The following is a 19,986-nucleotide window of genomic DNA, read 5'->3' as shown; positions in this document are numbered from 1 at the left end:
GAGTTCGGCCAGGTTCTAACATCATACCAAAACAAAATACATCACTGATTCCTTCACATTCAGAAAGGTTAAAAACATTCATCATACGTTCAGAAACGTTCATCATAGTGTGGCACTTTATTATCTAATTCTCACTGCTTATAACTATACACCTACCCGGTGGAGATGAGCTGGGAAACTGAAGACTGAAGGAACAGCTCCCTCTCTGATCCTGACTGTCTGACCTGTTCTGTCAAAATCCTTCATATTATCCACAAAGTCAGAAAAATCTGTTCGTAAAATTACGTTATAATGACCAAATACAATGAAAAGTATTTTTCCAGTCTCACCTGTGAAAGGTAATCCCATGTGATCTCGTTTGGACGGTAAACCTGTTGGTACAGTTAAACGCAGCACATGAATGAGGCATCTTTATTCTCGGCTACTGTCTAGACGCTATACCAGAGACGGGTGAAGAATCTCCACTTTGCCACATCCAATATGGCGGCGAGGATGACGTATGGTTCTACGCAGAATGCGGCGTCTGTTTATATGTCTATGCTTCTATCAATATGCAGGAGACTCCTGGAACTTCCGGGAGACTTGGGATGTCTGCGTTATAAGGTGACCACAGATCGTTAATCATACCCACCCCCCAAAAAAAAAAAAATTCTCAATGGATTTACATCGATCTCAAAAACGATCATTTTGGTCTGAAAAAGTCGGAAATCCGCCAATCGGCGGAAAATTCTCATCCCTGTTCCTGCATTACTGGTGTTGTTTGTTTATTCACTTATTTATGCCCCTCCTTAAGCCTGAAATTGTCCTTTTGAACTTACCCACCACAAAGCAGCATTAGCTTCTAATTTTAGAAGCTGTATATCCTTTTTTCATCCAAATTTTGTTATAGAAATAAAATATACACACTGCAGTATTTTATGACTTGTACATTATAGAGTCAGTACCAAAACATTTTTGAGTTCCAAATGTTCATTTTCCAACACAAAATTAAATGTTTCAGAAAAAAAAGTTTGTATTTGAGCAGCATATTACATAAAATACCACTTTTCAGATTAAAAAAGAAAATATAATGAAAGTTACTGGGTTTTGCTGCAAAATTAAGCAGCAAGTGTGACAAAGTGTCCAAAAGAACTGTGGCTGCTTCTGCAAGATGCTCAGTAAAACCTACAGCGCATTTCCTTATAAAACTGCACTAATTGTACCCGAGACTACTTTTTTTTTTAAAAGCAAAGGGTCGTCTCATCCCAAATGTTGACTTTATTTCATTTATTCTGGCTTACTGTTGTTTATAGTATTTTTTATGTTGAAACATTTAATTTTATTATTTTTAAGCCATTTTTGGTCTACAACATTTCCTTATACGTGCCGAAGACTTTTGTACAGTACTGGATATTGATTTTCTCAATACTTTGTTTTGCTGCACATTCAGCTGTTTTTCAGATTGTATAAGTCACTCTGGATATAAGTGTCCATAAAATAATCAAATGTATAAGTGTCACTACACCACCCCTCCTCCACTAATAAAAAAAGATTGTCCTTTTTAAAATTCCATCTTCATAAAACCATTCTGTCTTTCATGCAGACTCTAACAGACTCTAACTTGACTCAGTAACTCAGGCCTGCATAGGCCTAATCATTACTCTCAATTAATTTATTTCAGTTTCCTAAATACTGATTGCTGAAACAGGAATTACTCAACAATACTATATGCTGTAAATTTAGAAGACAGACCCTGGACAGTCATGTTAATACACTCGTAATACATGGTGTTTCATGGAACTGTACACATGATGCAGAAACTAAAACCGCATTGTACAATTGGCCGATGTAATGCTGACGTCCCCTGGATTCTAGAGTGCATGGAGTCATAGCTTCTGATGAGCTCATTACACTGCACTGCTCATTATCCATTTGTGCACTGAAAAGAGCATGAAAAAAAATGAGCTCCTTCATCTAGCACAAGCCCCACGCCATAACCTCCAAGAGTGAACAAAACAGTCAGCACCAATAACTGGGAAAGTCACAAAAAAATCTAATGTGTCCTTAATACTGTTCTTGACTTTTTAACAGAATGGATGGTTGGGTGACGACAGACAGCTTAGTTCTTTCATTAGGCTAAATGTTAATTAATTTCCCACAGCTATCAGCATATCATGCTTAACCTTTTTGTTCAGTTCTGGTCGAAACCAGGTATTAAAAAAATAAAGGTATTAAATATAATTTTTCAAAGATCTGCACAGCTCAATTCCTATAATCCATTCATCTTCAGTAAGTGCTTTATTCTGGTCAGGGTTGCGGCACATCCAGAGCCTTTCCCAGGAACATTTGGCACATGGCAGGGATTAAAAACCCTGGCTGGAATTCCAGTCCATCTTAGGGAACCCCCCCCCCACACACACACACACACACACGCTCATTCATACCTAGGGGCAATGTACAATAGCCAACATGGCTGACTGCCATGGTTTAAGGAGGGAGAAAATCAGAGAACCTGAAGAAAACCTATATATACATGTGGAGAAAATGCACAGACTCCACACAGACACTAGCCAGAGCTCAGGATCAAACTGCTGCTCCACTGAGGTGCTTCGATATTTGCATCAATATTACACAGATTGGGGGCGTCGCGGCTCAGGTGGATAGGGCGCCGCGCCATGGGTCCGGGGACCCGGGTTCGATTCCGACCCGAGGTCATTTCCCGATCCTTCCCCATCTCTCTCTCCTGCTCATTTCCTGTCTCTACAGTACACTGTCCTATCCAATAAAGGTGAAAAAAAGCCCAAAAAATATCTTTAAAAAAAAAAAATTACACAGATTATGTAGAGGTCATTTGAACCTACACCTAATATACATAAATAAAATTGTAAAAATGATGAGTGTATGGGCGGCACGGTGGTGTAGTGGTTAGCGCTGTCGCCTCACAGCAAGAAGGTCCTGGGTTCGAGCCCCGGGGCCGGCGAGGGCCTTTCTGTGCGGAGTTTGCATGTTCTCCCCGTGTCCGCGTGGGTTTCCTCCGGGTGCTCCGGTTTCCCCCACAGTCCAAAGACATGCAGGTTAGGTAAACTGGTGACTCTAAATTGACCGTAGGTGTGAATGTGAGTGTGAATGGTTGTCTGTGTCTATGTGTCGGCCCTGTGATGACCTGGCGACTTGTCCAGGGTGTACCCCGCCTTTCGCCCGTAGTCAGCTGGGATAGGCTCCAGCTTGCCTGCGACCCTGTAGAAGGATGAAGCAGCTAGAGATAATGAGATGAGATGAGATGATGAGTGTTTGTGAATATGAAACAAAAGGGTAATTTTTTTCTCTTCATGTCATCTGTGCACATGAGCAGTAATCAACTGGTATTAGATATTATGACCAAGTATTAGAACATGGTCAGTGTGTCTATAGAAATTATTTCTATTAGTTTTATTGGGTTTAATGAAGGTGAATTTAATGCATAGTGTGTATTTACAAATACATCTTATGTACTAGTATGAAATAAAAAGACATCAGTCTGAAAGAAACTTCAGGTGCTAAGTAGTGAACAGAGCAGGAGTGATGACTGCTCACGTGGACCCTGGTCTTTAGACACTCTCTGCCTTATCTTCTTTGAGCTCATGTCATCTACGGCTTGTCAAGAAGAAAAATAAATTGGTGCAAACCCCTCTACCACTTAACTCATGTTCCTTACTGGCTCCCTCCTTTCTTTCCAGCAGTGGAAAAAAGGAGGGGGTGCTGCTATGAAGATGGATTACCCAGCCATTGACACTGACTTCCCTTCGTCCAGCTCCACTGAGTAGAGCTCAATGCAATTATGGCAATTAATCTTACACAAGGAGTTCACAAACACGTTACTTTGATTAGTCTTGGCTTTCAGACAGGTGTGTACACTTCACCCGCACTGAAATGCATTGAAAAAACATAGCCAGTTACTTATTAATCTTCAATGTCAATAGCAGTGGCAGCATTTTTTGGCTGGTGTAATGGACGCTCACAGGATCAAATGCTACTTAAAACAGTATAAACCAAAATATAAAATATAAAATCACTTGTACACACGCGGCTATGTAATTGATTTAATTATTTGTAAAAGAAGAGTCAAAAGTTTTATTTTTGCTTACTGACATAAGGGCTAGGTTTAGACATAGCAGTACTTATCTATAGCTAGACACAAGTCAATGAAAACACGTCTCAAAGATTGTGTGTGTGTGTGTGTGTGTGTGTGTGTGTGTGTGTGTGTGTGTGTGTGTGTGTGTGTGCGCAAAAGAAAATGTCAGCATTTTTCAGAAATATACTTGGATCTGCAAAAAGCTCCTCGGCTTGGTTCCAGGTATTGACAATGCAATCCAGCATACTGACAAGGCTTAATCCACCACAATACAACCTGGGAACATGCTTTCTTTTCTTTTTTTTTTTTTTAAATTACTTACAAAGCAAAGACGAAGCAGACAGGTGGGTGGTCTGAACTATGACTCTGAAAAACCCACATTTTATTTATTTTTTTTGGTTAAACTATCAAAAACATCAGAGAACGTATGATACACATAGTGAAACATTTCTTCTGACACTCCTTGACATTGTAGCCAGGCTATAATATGCAGTTGTAATTTTTGATCAGTTATTTCTTCAGTTTTGATTAAAGACTAATATCTTGCACCACTCAAATACATATATGACTATTTAATTCAAGAAAAGAGTTTAAATAGTGTCTACAAACTGCTTTTCAATATGTAATATCAGGTGTAGTACAAAGAAAAATGAACTTTGAAAGCACTGTGTAAACATGCATCTGATCAACAGAATTATGTCACTTACGGTACCTAAGTAAGGAACAAGCATGTCACTAAATTACAGTATATCAAATTGTTGAATGACATACAGTATTCTTGATTTGGTCAGACATCAAATGCTATCATGTAACCTGACATAACCTGCAAAATATCCTTTACAGAAGGTCTCATAGTGAATAACATTATTGCTTTCCACGGATAATATTACTAAAAACAACAGTGATGATATCCAAATCTGTTATATTACTAACATAAGTGAGAAGAAAGATCCTATTAGATTTATTATTAATTACTGGTCAGATTAATTACTGGCGAATAGCTGAATATTTGAATATTTAAATACTTAAGAGTAACTGATGTGTTACTCAGTGTTTAATAAAAATGATGCATGTACAACTTTACTTAATAGCATAGAATAACAGAAATCATGATAAGTATTTATCAACTCTCTATAGCAATAAGCATAATTTAGCCACAATAGCTTAAAATAGACTCAATTAAAAGTAGAATATAGTACCTTAAACATTCAAATATGTATATTTTTCACATTTGATTATATAAATATTATGAAAAGGAGAATAGTATTTAAACAGTGAAATTCCTTCTGAATGCCAAGTCTATAGTGTGGTATAAATAGAATATTTTTGATGTATTTTTATACTGTCTGCTTTTGACTGAACATTATCAATATTCTTACAAAACTCAGCAGTCGATACAATAAATAAACAATAAATAATTAACTGCCAACAAACTTGCTATGTCTTATGCTTTACCAGGCACACAAGCAACAGCGACACACAGAGGATTGTAACATAAAATAAACTACAGGCCTGCTTTTTTTTAATTTCATGTCAAGTTAAAACAAAATTAATTCCCACATTATGGGACATTTTGGTATTGTCTTTTTCCGAATCAATTTGGTGGTTATATAAGAAGTCCTCAATTTATCTACAACTTGCGCCCACACTAGTCAAAAACTATGTGCATGTGCCGAGTGCTTTGGAACACTCCGTTCCACTTGGGTGCACACACAGAACAGCTGAAGGACGCCAGCACCAAAACCTCCATGCAAACACTTAGCCACTTTGTTTGACAAGCAGCAACACCAACTTTGGATATGTAAACGATGGGCAGCTGTGATGTAGCCTCTCTCTCTTACTCTTACACACACACACACACACACACACACACAAAAACCCTGCTGATCTGAAACGCTCTACCTGCCACTGTAATTCACACAGGGAGGAGAGTGTGTTGATAAGGTCAGCATGTTGGGGGTCATGAGGCTGCATTAACACCCACACAGCTGTGAAAAATTAGCAAAGCTTGTGATGCATGAAGAGAGAGAGAGAGAGAGAGAGAGAGAATTTGCCAGATAATTTTGCTTCTTTCTAGAAATAAATGCTTAAACTTTTTCTGCCAATAAAATATGACTTTTTCAATTGAAATTAGTAAAAAAAAGTCTATAAATAAGTTTTATAATCTTATATTTTATTGTAATCTTATAAAACAATAAGACATACGTACTAGATACATTTGATGATATTCAAGATATTGTCACTTGCTAAGATGCCATTTTTTGCTGTGCAGGTTTTTGTTGTTTGAGAGAAAGAAATAAAATCCATGAAATATCCAAGACTGATACAAAAACCTGGAACTCCATAGCTGTCTGATAGTGGAAAAACTCACTAAAGCCCTGAATCCTGAGTATCATGGAGAGGGCTAAGTGTGCACTTCTTGCTTGAGAATATATCCTGTATGGCTGCAGCTAGAGACAAATGGTGCAAGTCAGCATAAGTACTTTTTGGTGCCACGAAGAAAAAACAATATGAGAAAAATAAATTTGTGGAACTGGACCCCCCCCCCTTTACTGTTGTTCCAAACCTAGAGTATGGTACTGACTTTCTACTCCAACTCTGATACAGTTCTGCTGTATAGAGTTTGCATAATTAATCAACCAAAACCAAATCTTTCGTCTGTGTTTAAGTGAATGATTTGATGTTTTCAAAGCCAGAAATAAAACTTAGTAAGTGAAACCATTAGTTATTAGGTGGGTTGGAAATGTCTACATGTAATTGCTTACTGGTTAAATCTCTCAAATTAGTGGAACCATCAGTGGTATCAGCACTCGTCCTGTACTGGTGGAAAAGGGCTGAAAAGGATCTACAGTGAAATACCTGCTATTCTCTCGAAGTGCCTCATTGCCTTTTTTCCAGGTGATCAGGCCTCGGGGAGACATCTTAGGCCTGCAGTCAATCAGCACATCACCCCCTTCCTTCACAAGAATGTGGCTCTTCAGCAGATTTGCTCCGAAATCTGGAGCCACAGCTAAAATAGGACAGAGGGACAGGCCACTTTGGATCAGTCTACAGTAAAAATGAAGAATTTAAAAATGATTTTTAAAAAATTGAAATTAATGAAAGAAACTCTTCAACAGTAGTTTTAGAAATACATTTTTCCCCTTTAATCATATTTTCTCTGCTGTGTACTGTACCAAATGTGTAGCCTATATGTGTATGTGGTTCTCTGTCTCTCTCTCTCTCTTTCTGTGTGTATGTGTTGAAATGAGATGGTGGAGTGGAGGTTGAGCTAAATATACACACCTTTAATTACCACCCATTCATTTTCTTCTGCAGGAAATTCAAAGGGAAACTGTCATGTACTTAAAGTTTTTCCTCCCCTTTTTCCTTTGCTTGGCTGAGCTTTTATTATGATCATTTCCACCACTCCTCCCGCATTATAAAAGCGCTTTGATTTACTGTACCTGTGTGAGGAACTGATGCCAATTACTTCTTGTCTCCTTTACATTCTCTTTAACCCCACTGCTACATTAACTTTTCAGTGACGGTAGCTTTTTCCAAGTAGAATGATCACAAAACAATAATCAGAAGTAGTTGGGGGAGCAGAGGTGGATGATGAGAATGGTGAAAATGAGTGGGTGAATCAGCAGTAACCATAATTATGTTTTCTAACAGACATAACACATGCACGCATGCACACACTTTTTTCATCCCACAGGGACACACATAGCCATACTCTACATTATGGATAATACACCCTTGTAGTATCTTCACACAGCAATACAGTACATACAGCATATTTATTGGTGACCTTTCAATCAAATTCATGTCTTAAGACAATACTTACCAATCACTCTGAGCTCTGCATTGGAGTACACCTCCCCGTATTTGTTTCCAGCCACACACTGGTAGATTCCAGCATCAGACAACACCAAGCGACTAATAGACAGAGCGCCATTAACCACCTGCACCCTTTCCTGTCAAGTAATAAAGAAATATTGCCGTTAAGAGACTTTTAGCTAGATTGCTAATCTGCATTAAAGCACTGGGTTTCAGGGAGTGTGTTATATTTTTCACTTGATGCCATTTGCTGTCACTGTTGGGGGAGGGGAAGAAAATCATCATAATAAATCTGAGAAACAAAGAGAAGGAAGGATAACAGGAAAGGCACAGCTAAGTACATATGTTACACCTGTGCAATTAATCTGACATCTGTGTCTTGTCTTAAGATGTGACCTTATAGCTGAGCTACCCACACATGTTGTGATTAACGACTGCCTCTGAAATAATGAAATGTAATGAATTAGCCCAAAATTTGTAGCCCAACGACATAAAACACAAAAAATGACCACACTGGCTTTGCATGAAGATCATAAGACATATTTTGCTTTCTCTAGGAGTGACTATGTGTACCAGTAACTATTAAAACCTAAAATCGTCCCAAAAGCACAAATTGTGAGAGCTAGTTCCAGATTACTGATGCTCTCTCTCTCTCTGCCCTTGACCTCATCTGTTATTTGCAGTCTCTAATGCCTTTAATAGCCATTTGTGAAGGGATGTTTTTGCGATAGCTAAACCTGCTGCCGGGAGCATTAGAAGAGGGGCATATGGAATGGGAGAGCCTGTCCTCATAGTGCTTTCTAACAGGAAAGACACACACACACACACACACACACACACACACACACACACACACACACAATAAATAACCACCATCACCAATAATAATAATAATAATAATAATAATAATAATAATAAGCCCAGCTTGCCTGAGACCCTGTAGAACAGGATAAAGTGGCTAGAGATACTGAGATGAGATAATAATAATAATAATAATAATAATAATAATAAGAAGAAGAAGAAGAAGAAGAAGAAGAAGAAGAAGAAAACATGGTCTCAAAAACACCATCAAAAACTTAATAAGCTAATCTGTTGTGTTTGGTTTTGGTGGAGTATAACAATTTGTGGGGGGTATCTGATAGTGTCCACCAGCATGGGAAAGCATATGGTGGTGTACATCAGACTAGCAAAGCTTGACACGTTCTATTAATTAAGCGTAACGGTCCTACTAAATCAGCAGTTTCTGTGTGAGGGAGGACCTGAGGCGGACCATCTGCAGCACCTGGTCACTTTAAAGTACATATCTGATGTCACTGTCGAATAATTCTGTCTGTATGAGAACACTCATTTCACAAGAACCCTCAGCGATAAAAAGTACAAGATTTTAAACAGGTCACCTTAACGATGTTCCATTCAGATACACATAGCAGAAATAATAAATGGGGTAAAGAGTCCATATTAATTAAGCATAATGAACGTCAGTGAATGGCATAACTCAGTGCTTTCTACTTCTGCAGCATCTATGACCTTTAGTTATCAGGATGATTACTGATGCAGACAATGCCATTTGAAAACTGTGATTTATGCTGTATTGATTCCTTCATCTATCTAAATCATGCCCTTAGCATTTTGCCAGTGGAATATTAATTATAAATGGGTATTGTGCTGTTTGAAATGGTAAATATTCAAGGGCAGCAGTAGCTCTGAGGTTATGGACAAACAACTGCTAGGTTCTGAGGTTGAACCCAGTGGCTTCCATGCTATGCTATACTATGGACTCTTAAGTTAATCTTAAGTTAAATGCTCAAAGCCTGGAATGTATTCACTTGTAAGCCTCTTAGGATAAAATGCCTGCCAAATGGATCAATGTAAACCACTGATCACAAATGGAAACCACTATCACACTGTTATTTATGCATTGTGAAGTGTCACACTAAAGTCATAGTGTTGTTACTCATCTGAATAATGCAGTCCATCTCATCCTTACAGCATATGCAAGCATATATGCTCACTGGCTTTAGTAATAGTATTTCACAATACTTGTAATTATCCAATCAGCCAATCATGTTGCAGTAGCACAGTGCATAGAATCATGCAGATGTATAACCTCAGTTAAAAGGTACCTACCTGGACAGCATTTATATATCGATAGTACAAGCCCTAATTATAATAATGCACACAAGTGCAGACACCTGATTAGCTCTCATAAGTAGCTGTAAATGCTTAAAAGTTTTAAGTACGTCAAACTTTTTGCACATGGGCAACCACTATGGTGTCCAGGATGTGACGTCAAGTCATTGATAGCCAGGCACTGGAAGTTAAGTTTAGCTGATGTATACATACTTGTTAGCGTGGATTTAGTCAGATGAAAAAGAGTTAAGTCAGTATGGACAGCAGAGAAACTGGATATCTGTATGAACCTCAGAAAAAGACTATCTGCATCTGGGAAATGTTTTCAGCAGCGAATCATGAAATGATTCTAATGACAAAATAGGGGGCACTTTGCATGCACAAAGTCAGGAAGGCAAGTCAAATGGTTCGGCAACTACAGTGCCTTGCAAAAGTATTCATACCCCTTGAACTTTTTCACATTTTTCCACCTTATAACCACAAACTTAAAAGTTTTTTATTGAGATTTTATGTGATAGACCAACACAGAGTAGCACATAATTGTGAAGTGAAACGAAAATGATAAATGGTCTTCAAAATTTTAAACAAATAAAAATCTGAAAAATGTGGTGTGCATTAGTATTCAGCCCTCTGTCCTCTGATACCTCTAAATACAATCCAGTGCAATCAATTGCCTTCAGAAGTCATCTAATTAGTTAATAGAGTCCTACTGTGTGTAATTTACTCTCAGCATAAATGCACTTGTTCTGTGAAGGCCTCAGTGGTTTGTTAGAAAACACTGAAGAACAAACAGCATCATGAAGACCAAATAACTCACCAGACAGGTCAGGGATAAAGTTCTGGAGAAGTTTAAAGCAGGGTTAGGTTATAAAAAAAATCCCAAGCTCTGAACATCTCAAGAAGCACTGTTCAATCCATCATTCAAAAATGGAAAAAAGTATGGCACAACTGCAAACCTACCAAGACATGGCCGTCCACCTAAACTGACAGAGCGAGCAAGGAGAGCACTGGTCAGAGAAGCAGCCAAGAGGCCCATGATCACTCTGGAGGAGCTGCAGAAATCCACAACTCAGGCGGGAGAATCTGTGCATAGGACAACTATAAGTCGTACTGTACACTCCACAAATCTGGCCTTTTTGGAAGAGTGGCAAGAAGAAAGCCATTGTTGAAAGACAGGTATAAGAAGCCATGTAGGGGACACAGCAAACATGTGGAAGAAGGTGCTTTGGTCAGATGAGACCAAAGTTGAACTTTTTGGCCTAAATGCAAAGCACTATGTGTGGCGGAAAACTAACACTGCTCATCACCCTGCACACGCCATCCCCACTGTGAAACATGGTGGTGGCAGCATCATGCTATGGGGATGCTTTTCTTCAGCAGGGACAGGGAAGCTGGTCAGAGTTGACGGGAAGATGGATGGAGCTAAATACAGGGCAATCCTGGAAGAAAACCTGTTGGAGGCTGCAAAAGACTTGAGACTGGGAAGGAGATTCACCTTCCAGCAAGACAATGACCCTAAACATACAGCCAGAGCTACAATGGAATGGTTTAGATCAAAGAATATTCATGTGTTAGAATGGCCCAGTCAAAGTCCAGACCTAAATCCCATTGAGCATCTGTGGCAAGACTTGAAAATTGCTGTTCACAGACGCTCTCCATCCAATCTGGCTGAGCTTGAGCTATTTTACAAAGAAGAATGGGCAAAAATTTCAGTGTCTAGATGTGCAAAGCTGGTAGAGACATACCACAAAAGACTTGCAGCTGTAATTCTAGCAAAAGGTGGCTCTACAAAGTATTGACGCAGGGGGGCTGAATACTAATGCACATCACATTTTTCAGATTTTTATTTGTTTAAAATTTTGAAGACCATTTATCATTTTCATTTCACTTCACAATTATGTGCTACTCTGTTTTGGTCTATCATAAAATCTCAGTTAAAAACTTTTAAGTTCGTGGTTGTAAGGTGGAAAAATGTGAAAAAGTTCAAGGGGTATGAATACTTTTGCAAGGCACTGTATCTAGTGCCGATGTGGAAAGTGTGTCAAGCAGAAAACTGACATTGAGTGTGTTTGTTGTAAAGAGCACAAACTTTTATGCAATATAATACAGGCAAAGTCATTGAACTGTTTCATGGATAAACCCAGTTTGGAAGCATATGTCGCACACAAGCCTGCATTGGAAATGGCCTATACAGACCATTATAGCCAGACACGTGAGAGGGCCAGCACCAGATGGAGAACTCACAAATCGGCAAGCAGCCTATTATATATAGAAACTCTGTGTGTGCATATATATATATATATATATATATATATATATATATATATATACACACACACACACCGGTATGTACGTGTGTGTGTGTGTCCATACTAGCTATAAAGCCTATTTATATATTGCATGTGGGAATACAGATATATAACTCCAATTTGGGACACTGTGTAAAATGTAAATTAAAAAAAACAGAATATGATGATTTGCAAATCTTGGACACCCTATAATTCATTGAAAATAGTACAAAGACAACATATCAAATGTTGAAACTGAGAAATTGTATTGTTTTTTTGAAAAATACATGCTCATTTTGAATTTGATGTTAACAACACATTTCAGAAAAGTTGGGACAGGGCCATGTTTACCACCGTGTTGCATCACTTCTACTTTTAACAACATTCTGTAAATGTTTGGGAACTGAGGAGACCAATTGCTGTAATTTTGAAAGAGAAATGTCCCATTCTTGCCTGATATACAATTTCAGTTGCTCAACAGTTCAGGGTCTCCTTTGCCATATTCTGTGTTTCATAATGCACCAAATGTTTCAAATAGGAGACAGGTCTGGACTGTAGGCAGGCCAGTTTAGCACCCGGACTCTTTTACTACGGAGCCATGCAGTCTTAATATGTGCAGAAAGCGGTTTGCCATTGTCTTGCTGAAAGAAGGAAGGGTTTTCCTGAAAATGATTTTCTCTGGATGACAGCATATTGATGTGAAATGTGTATATATATATCATTCAGCATTAATGATGCCTTCCCAGATGTACAAGCTACCCTTGTCATGTGCACTAATGCACCCTCATACCATCACAGATGCTGCATTTTGAACTATACACTGATAACAAGCCAGACGTTCCCTCTTCTCCTTAGTCTGGAGGACATGGTGTCCATGATTTCTAAAAATAATTTCTAATTTTGATTCGTCAGACCTCAGGACAATTTTCCACTTCGCCTCAGTCCATCATAAAAGAGCGCAGGCCCAGAGAAGGTGGCAGTGTTTCTGGATATTGTTTATATATGGTTGTAAATTGCATTTGTGGATGCAGTAATGAACTGTTTTCACAGATGATGGTTTTCTGAAGTGTTCTTGAGCCCATACAGTGATTTCCACTTCAGACACGTATCTGCTTTCAATGCAGTGTCACCTTAGGGCCTGAAGATCACAGTCTTCCAGTGTCAGTTTTCAGCCTCGTCTCTTGCATACAGAGATTTCTCCAGATTCTGTGAATTTGTTCATGATATTATGTACCACAGATGATATGATCCCCAAATTCTTTGCAATTTTACAATGAGGAATGTTATTCTTAAATTGTTGTACTGTTTGCCCATGAAGTCCTTTCACAGAGCAGTGAACCTTGACCCCATCTTTATTTCTGAGAGACTCAGTCTCTCTGAGATGCTCGTTCTATACCCAGTCATTGTTACTGACCTGTTGCCAATGGATCATATTAGTTTTTTTTTAGCATTACACAACTTGTTCAGTCTTTCTTTGCCCCATCCCAACTTTTTTGAAACGTGTTGCTGACATCAAAATGAGCATAAATTAAAAAAAAAAAACAATAAAATTTCTCAGTTTCACCACGTGATATAGTTAATATAGTTTCTCCGTTTCAACATTTGATATAAAATTTCTCCGTTTCCACATATTTTACACTCATTGGGAGCTCCGCTTTTAGGCAGGGCCGATATATATGTGTGTGTGTGTGTGTGTGTGTGTGTGTAAACTTGACATTGAAAGTTTGACAGTGAATCAACACTTTTTTTTTTTTTTTGCAAGGCAGCTTTTTTGATCTAGTTCTAGATTCCAAAAAAGTTGGGACAAAGTTAGCCTGGGCCTGCCCATCCTAAGTGTGACGCAACACGGGGGGCTGTTGCGAACTTTGAAGTTGTGAGCTTTGAAGTTGCGTTAGCCAGACTAGGACAAAGTATAAATTGTAAATAAAAACGGAATGCAATGATGTGGAAGTTTCAAAATTCCATATTTTATTCAGAATAGAACATAGATGACATATCAAATGTTTAAACTGAGAAAATGCATAATTTAAAGAGAAAAATTAGGTGATTTTAAATTTCATGACAACAACACATCTCAAAAAAGTTGGGACAAGGCCATGTTTACCACTGTGAGACATCCCCTTTTCTCTTTACAACAGTCTGTAAACGTCTGGGGACTGAGGAGACAAGTTGCTCAAGTTTAGGGATAGGAATGTTAACCCATTCTTGTCTAATGTAGGATTCTAGTTGCTCAACTGTCTTAGGTCTTTTTTGTCGTATCTTCCGTTTTATGATGCAGCAAATGTTTTCTATGGGTGAAAGATCTGGACTGCAGGCTGACCAGTTCAGTACCTGGACCCTTCTTCTACGCAGCCATGATGCTGTAATTGATGCAGCATGTGGTTTGGCATTGTCATGTTGGAAAATGCAAGGTCTTCCCTGAAAGAGATGTCGTCTGGATGGGAGCATATGTTGCTCTAGAACCTGGATATACCTTTCAGCATTGGTGGTGTCTTTCCAGATGTGTAAGCTGCCCATGCACTAATGCAACCCCATACCATCAGAGATGCAGGCTTCTGAACTGAGCACTGATAACAACTTGGGTTGTTGTTCTCCTCTTTAGTCCGAATGACACGGCGTCCCTGATTTCCATAAAGAACTTCAAATTTTGATTCGTCTGACCACAGAACAGTTTTCCACTTTGCCACAGTCCACTTTAAATGAGCCTTGGCCCAGAGAACACGTCTGCACTTCTGGATCATGTTTAGATACGGCTTCTTCTTTGAACTATAGAGTTTTAGCTGGCAACGGTGGATGGCACGGTGAATTGTGTTCACAGATAATGTTCTCTGGAAATATTCCTGAGCCCATTTTGTGATTTCCAAAACAGAAGCATGCCTGTATGTGATGCAGTGCCGTCTAAGAGCCCGAAGATCACGGGCACCCAGTATGGTTTTCCGGCCTTGACCCTTACGCACAGAGATTCTTCCAGTTTCTCTGAATCTTTTGATGATATTATGCACTGTAGATGATGATGTGTTCAAACTCGTTGCAATTTTACACTGTCGAACTCCTTTCTGATATTGCTCCACTATTTGTCGGCGCAGAATTAGGGGGATTGGTGATCCTCTTCCCATCTTTACTTCTGAGAGCCACTGCCACGCCAAGATGCTCTTTTTATACCCAGTCATATTAATGACCTATTGCCAATTGACCTAATGAGTTGCAATTTGGTCCTCCAGCTGTTCCTTTTTTGTGCCTTTAACTTTTCCAGCCTCTTATTGCCCCGTCCCAACTTTTTTGAGATGTGTTGCTGTCATGAAATTTCAAATGAGCCAATATTTGGCATGAAATTTCAAAATGTCTCACTTTCGACATTTGATATGTTGTCTATGTTCTATTGTGAATACAATATCAGTTTTTGAGATTTGTAAATTATTGCATTCCGTTTTTATTTACAATTTGTACTTTGTCCCAACTTTTTTGGAATCGGGGTTGTATAACTTTCTTGCATTTTTTTCTAGTTAATCAACTTGCATGATCTGAATCCCTCTTCCGTGGCTGGTGTTGGAATATTGTTGGCACAGCATCAGGTTTGAGTCTAACGTGACCTGCGTAGCCCAAGAGCTTGGCCTGTAGATTCCTTTCAAAGCAATCAGGCTTAAAATGGTCAACAACAACCAATAGAATTTCTACTAAAGGAGAGTGTTTCTAAAGTGTGACTTGTTCCCAAGTTGTGTAGCCACTGTTTAGCAAACCGTTTACATTGCTTGGTTGTCAGCAGTGGAACACAGAAAAAAATGCTTTCGCTTACTATCATATTTATTATTTTTGCAACCATAGGCATTGCACGCCACCATTTTTCAACAATGTTTTGTACGTCTGGCTATACTGCTGTATCAGGAGCAGTGAGCTAATCAAGATACAGGAAACCTATCAACAATTCTATGTCATACTGACTTTTGACACCACCCACGAAATGTCAATATGGCTGGGCACTGAAGTAAACCTTAAGTGAGCGGGAATACAAAATAATTTTAAAGCACTGCTCTTTGTGACACAGTCTGAAAATACAGGGTAGTCAAAATGCATTTTGTGCAAAATGTGTAACCTTTCTAGCCTATGTTTATTTTTTGCTGCAGGTACCCTTTAATGGGATGGAACAGTGGTACAGTGGTTAGCACTTTTGCCTCACAGCAAGAATGTTCTGGGTTCAAGCCCAGTGGCCAAAGGGGGCCTTTCTGCATGGAATTTATATGTTCTCCCCATGTCTGCATGAGTTTCCTCTGGGTGCTCCAGTTTCCCCCACAGTCCAAAGACATGGTCAACTGGCTACTCTAAATTGTCCATAGGTGTGAATGTGCAAAAAGGAACCAGCCACCCTACAGCTGCAATTCTGGCCAAGTCAAACCAAAATGTGGTTTGCCTCAAGTTTTGGCAATGATGACGACAACGACCCTTTAATGCTCACATCAAAATCAGAATGAGGAAATTATGTAATCTTTTTCACCCAATCTGACATTGACCATCATGTAGTTGTTGGTTGTCAGATGGGCTTATGAAACTGTTAACCTTCTGTGGTTTTCACACATAACAGTATATAGAGTTGCAAACAAAAGTTAAATAAAAGCAGGCAGAAATACCTTGTTGACAATGATGCTGCAAAGACGAGCAATGGTTGAACTCGATGTGGTTTTCTGCTGTTGCATTTTAGTTACCATTCTATGTAAACTCTTAAGAGCCTAACAAGTGGAAAAAAAAACCCCTCAGAAGATCACCAGTTCATAATGATGACACGAATGTGCTGCTGCACATGTTTTCCTCATAGTATTAAGTGTATTTTGAATTGTTACTCCTTATCTAAACATGTGTAATATGTGTATGTCTATATAATTTCTGTGGGAATGGAATGTGAGTTTGTGACTTTAGTTCTGAGAAGTTTCCTGAGGGAAATGTTTGAAGGGGGGTACGGACTAGTGGTTTTTTTTTTTAATGTATTTTTTTTGTTCTCTTGTGGGAAAGCTTCACCCAGGGGAAAGCTTAACAAAGTGTTGTCTTGCTCTTTAGCTGCTAAATAAAGGAGGTTCAGAGCTAGTTATTATAACCCATATTCTTTCTCTGTGTCCTGAGAGACTGCAGATATTCTTCATCATCAGCTTGACAAAATATCAAAGAACTCTGTAAGAATTCTGGGAAATGAGTCTTTTGTAATTACATTGACCTAATGGCCAATAGCTCATCCAAACAGTCAACAAATAGAAGCTGAATATTACAAAAAGCTTGGGTTATGTGAAAGGAGATCAAAAGTGAATCTTATTTATTGTGTGCCAGTGAATTGTCATATAAAAGTGTATAAAAGCAAAGACAGCATGTTTGGTTAACAGTAAAGGTTTATAAGCTTTCTTCTCCTGGCCCGTGGGTAAAAAGAGATTAAATTCTCCTGTAGGTGTTCAGAGATTTAATGGAAAATTACAGAGTATGTGTTGTCATTGTGGTCTAAAATCAGTGAACCATTTTGTAGTTTGTTTCAGTCCGACACATATAAACAAACCCCTTCCTCAATGGACAAAAAAAAAACTAGAAAAGATTTAATTTCCTGAATTACACTAGCATTCACTGAATGATGACTAGATTTTTCATTTTAAACGAAAAAATCCCTACTTAAGGACGAAAGTCCCTACTTAAGGATTTCCTGGGAATTTTGTATTAGCTGCCATTAGTGGTCCAATAATGCCCCTTTTCCACCAAAGCAGTTCCAGGGCTGGTTCGGGGCCAGTGCTTAGTTTGGAACCGGGTTTTCTGTTTCCACTGACAAAGAACTGGTTCTGGGGCCAGAAAAACAGGTTCCAGGCTAGCACCAACTCTCTGCTGAGCCAGAGGAAAGAACCGCTTACGTCAGCCGGGGGGGCGGAGTTGTTAAGACCAACAACAATAACAAGACCGCGAAAGATCGCCATTTTTAAGCGACGAGAAGCAGCAGCTGTACAAACGCGAAGTCATTTATTATTATTATTATTGTTGTTGTTGTTGCTGCTACTGCTTCTTCCGTGTTGTTTTTGCTTCGATATTCGTGCCAAGGTTTATGCAAACGTAGCGACGTAACTGACGTATACAGCGACGTAATGACGTGTCTTCCCAAGCTATGGAAAAGCAAACTGGTTCTCAGCTGGCTCGCGAGTTGAACGAGTTGTGAACAAGCACCAGCACTGGCCCCGAACCAGCCCTGGAACTGATTTGGTGGAAAAGGGGCATAAGTGAGGCGCTAGTTAGCCATGTAACTAGTTATATGAACCCTGGATAACCATCAGGCATCAGGGGCTGGATGTAACATCTCAATACCACCTGGTGTATACACACACATGCTGAGTTATTATATATATATATATATATATATATATATATATATATATATATATATATATATATATATTGTGTGTGTGTGTGTGTGTGTGTGTGTGTATAAATAATCAATCATCCCCTGTAACCTTTTTGTTGAGCTTGCCAAGGTCCCAAATTAAACGTAATCCAGGATTCATAGAACCACCACTGACTATATAGCTAGCATTTTGTTGCAGCCCTCCTAACAGACATCTGCAATCCTGGATTGAGACATGAGGGCAGTCCAGAATCATCTGTCAACCAATAGAAGTAAGCTGACCTGATCTCCAAAGTATGCGACTCCTCTTTTGGTTGAATTGAGTGCTAGCAAAAAGAGTATTCAATGAGAGAGACTTCAAGTCAACACATAGGCTTATATGAAGGGTCTTTAAGGGGCTCCCACACAAAAGGGAGGTCGGACACTGGACTCCTACATTTGTTGGTGGATGGAGGTGTCTCTGTCCCTTGAGAAAGGCAATACCCACAAGGGGCGAGACCCACAGACAAAGGAAACCTGTCTGACTGTCCATCTGGGAAAGCTGCTCATGTAGGATGCCACCAGGGTGTTCCAACAACTAGTAAATGCAGTAATGGGAACCAAAGTATTGGGGGACATCTTTGCACTGCAAAAAACTGAAAACTGAATTTGAGGAGAAAATTCCTTAATACTAGTGAAATTATCTTGCTGCATGGACAGATAATTTTACTTGACAAGACATCTTGGAATAAACTGGTTACAATCTTGAACTAGTTTTAATAATCTCAGAGTTGGTGTCTTGTATTCTTCTACACTGCAAAAATTATATCTTAACAAGTTAGAATATCTTGAATATAGTTGAAACGATATAGCATTTCCTATTAGGAGAATACAAGACACCAATTTGTATTCTCATTACCAAGATTGTAATGAACTTATTCCAACATGTCTTGCCAAGTAAAATTATCTGTCCATGCAGCAAGATAATTTCACTGGTATTAAGGAATTTTCTCCTCAAATTCAGTTTTCAGTTTTTTGCAGTGTGGAAAATACAACCCCAATTCCAAAAAAGTTGGGACACTGTGTAAAACATAAATAAAAACAGAATGTGAAGATTTTGAAATCATGGAAACCCTATATTTCATTGAAAATCGTACAAAGACAACATATCAGATGTTGAAACTGAGAAATTTTAGTGCTTTTTTTTTTAAAATATATACTCATTTTGAATTTGATGTCAGAAACATGTTTCAGAAAAGTTGGGACAGGGGCAAGAAAAGACTGGAAAAAGTTGTGTAATGCTAAAAAACCTAAATTGGTTA

General features: G+C 38.7%; 1 protein-coding gene across 1 annotated transcript in view; it reads right to left on the bottom strand.

The window, feature by feature from the left end:
* LOC132885033 (contactin-4-like) overlaps positions 1–19,986 on the bottom strand; it is a 542,655-nt gene that overhangs the window by 198,907 nt on the left and 323,762 nt on the right. The window contains exons 10-11 of the mRNA XM_060919276.1: positions 7,920–8,049; positions 6,950–7,100 (exon numbers count right to left, since the gene is read on the bottom strand). Of these exons, the coding sequence (XP_060775259.1) occupies positions 6,950–7,100; positions 7,920–8,049 (281 nt within the window). The remainder of the gene's footprint in view (positions 1–6,949; positions 7,101–7,919; positions 8,050–19,986) is intronic.

The sequence above is a fragment of the Neoarius graeffei genome, chromosome 4 (genome assembly GCF_027579695.1).
Source record: "Neoarius graeffei isolate fNeoGra1 chromosome 4, fNeoGra1.pri, whole genome shotgun sequence".
Lineage (NCBI taxonomy): Eukaryota > Metazoa > Chordata > Actinopteri > Siluriformes > Ariidae > Neoarius > Neoarius graeffei.
The sequence above is the reverse complement of the archived record's forward strand: the minus strand, read 5'-3'. Positions and strand labels throughout refer to the sequence as shown.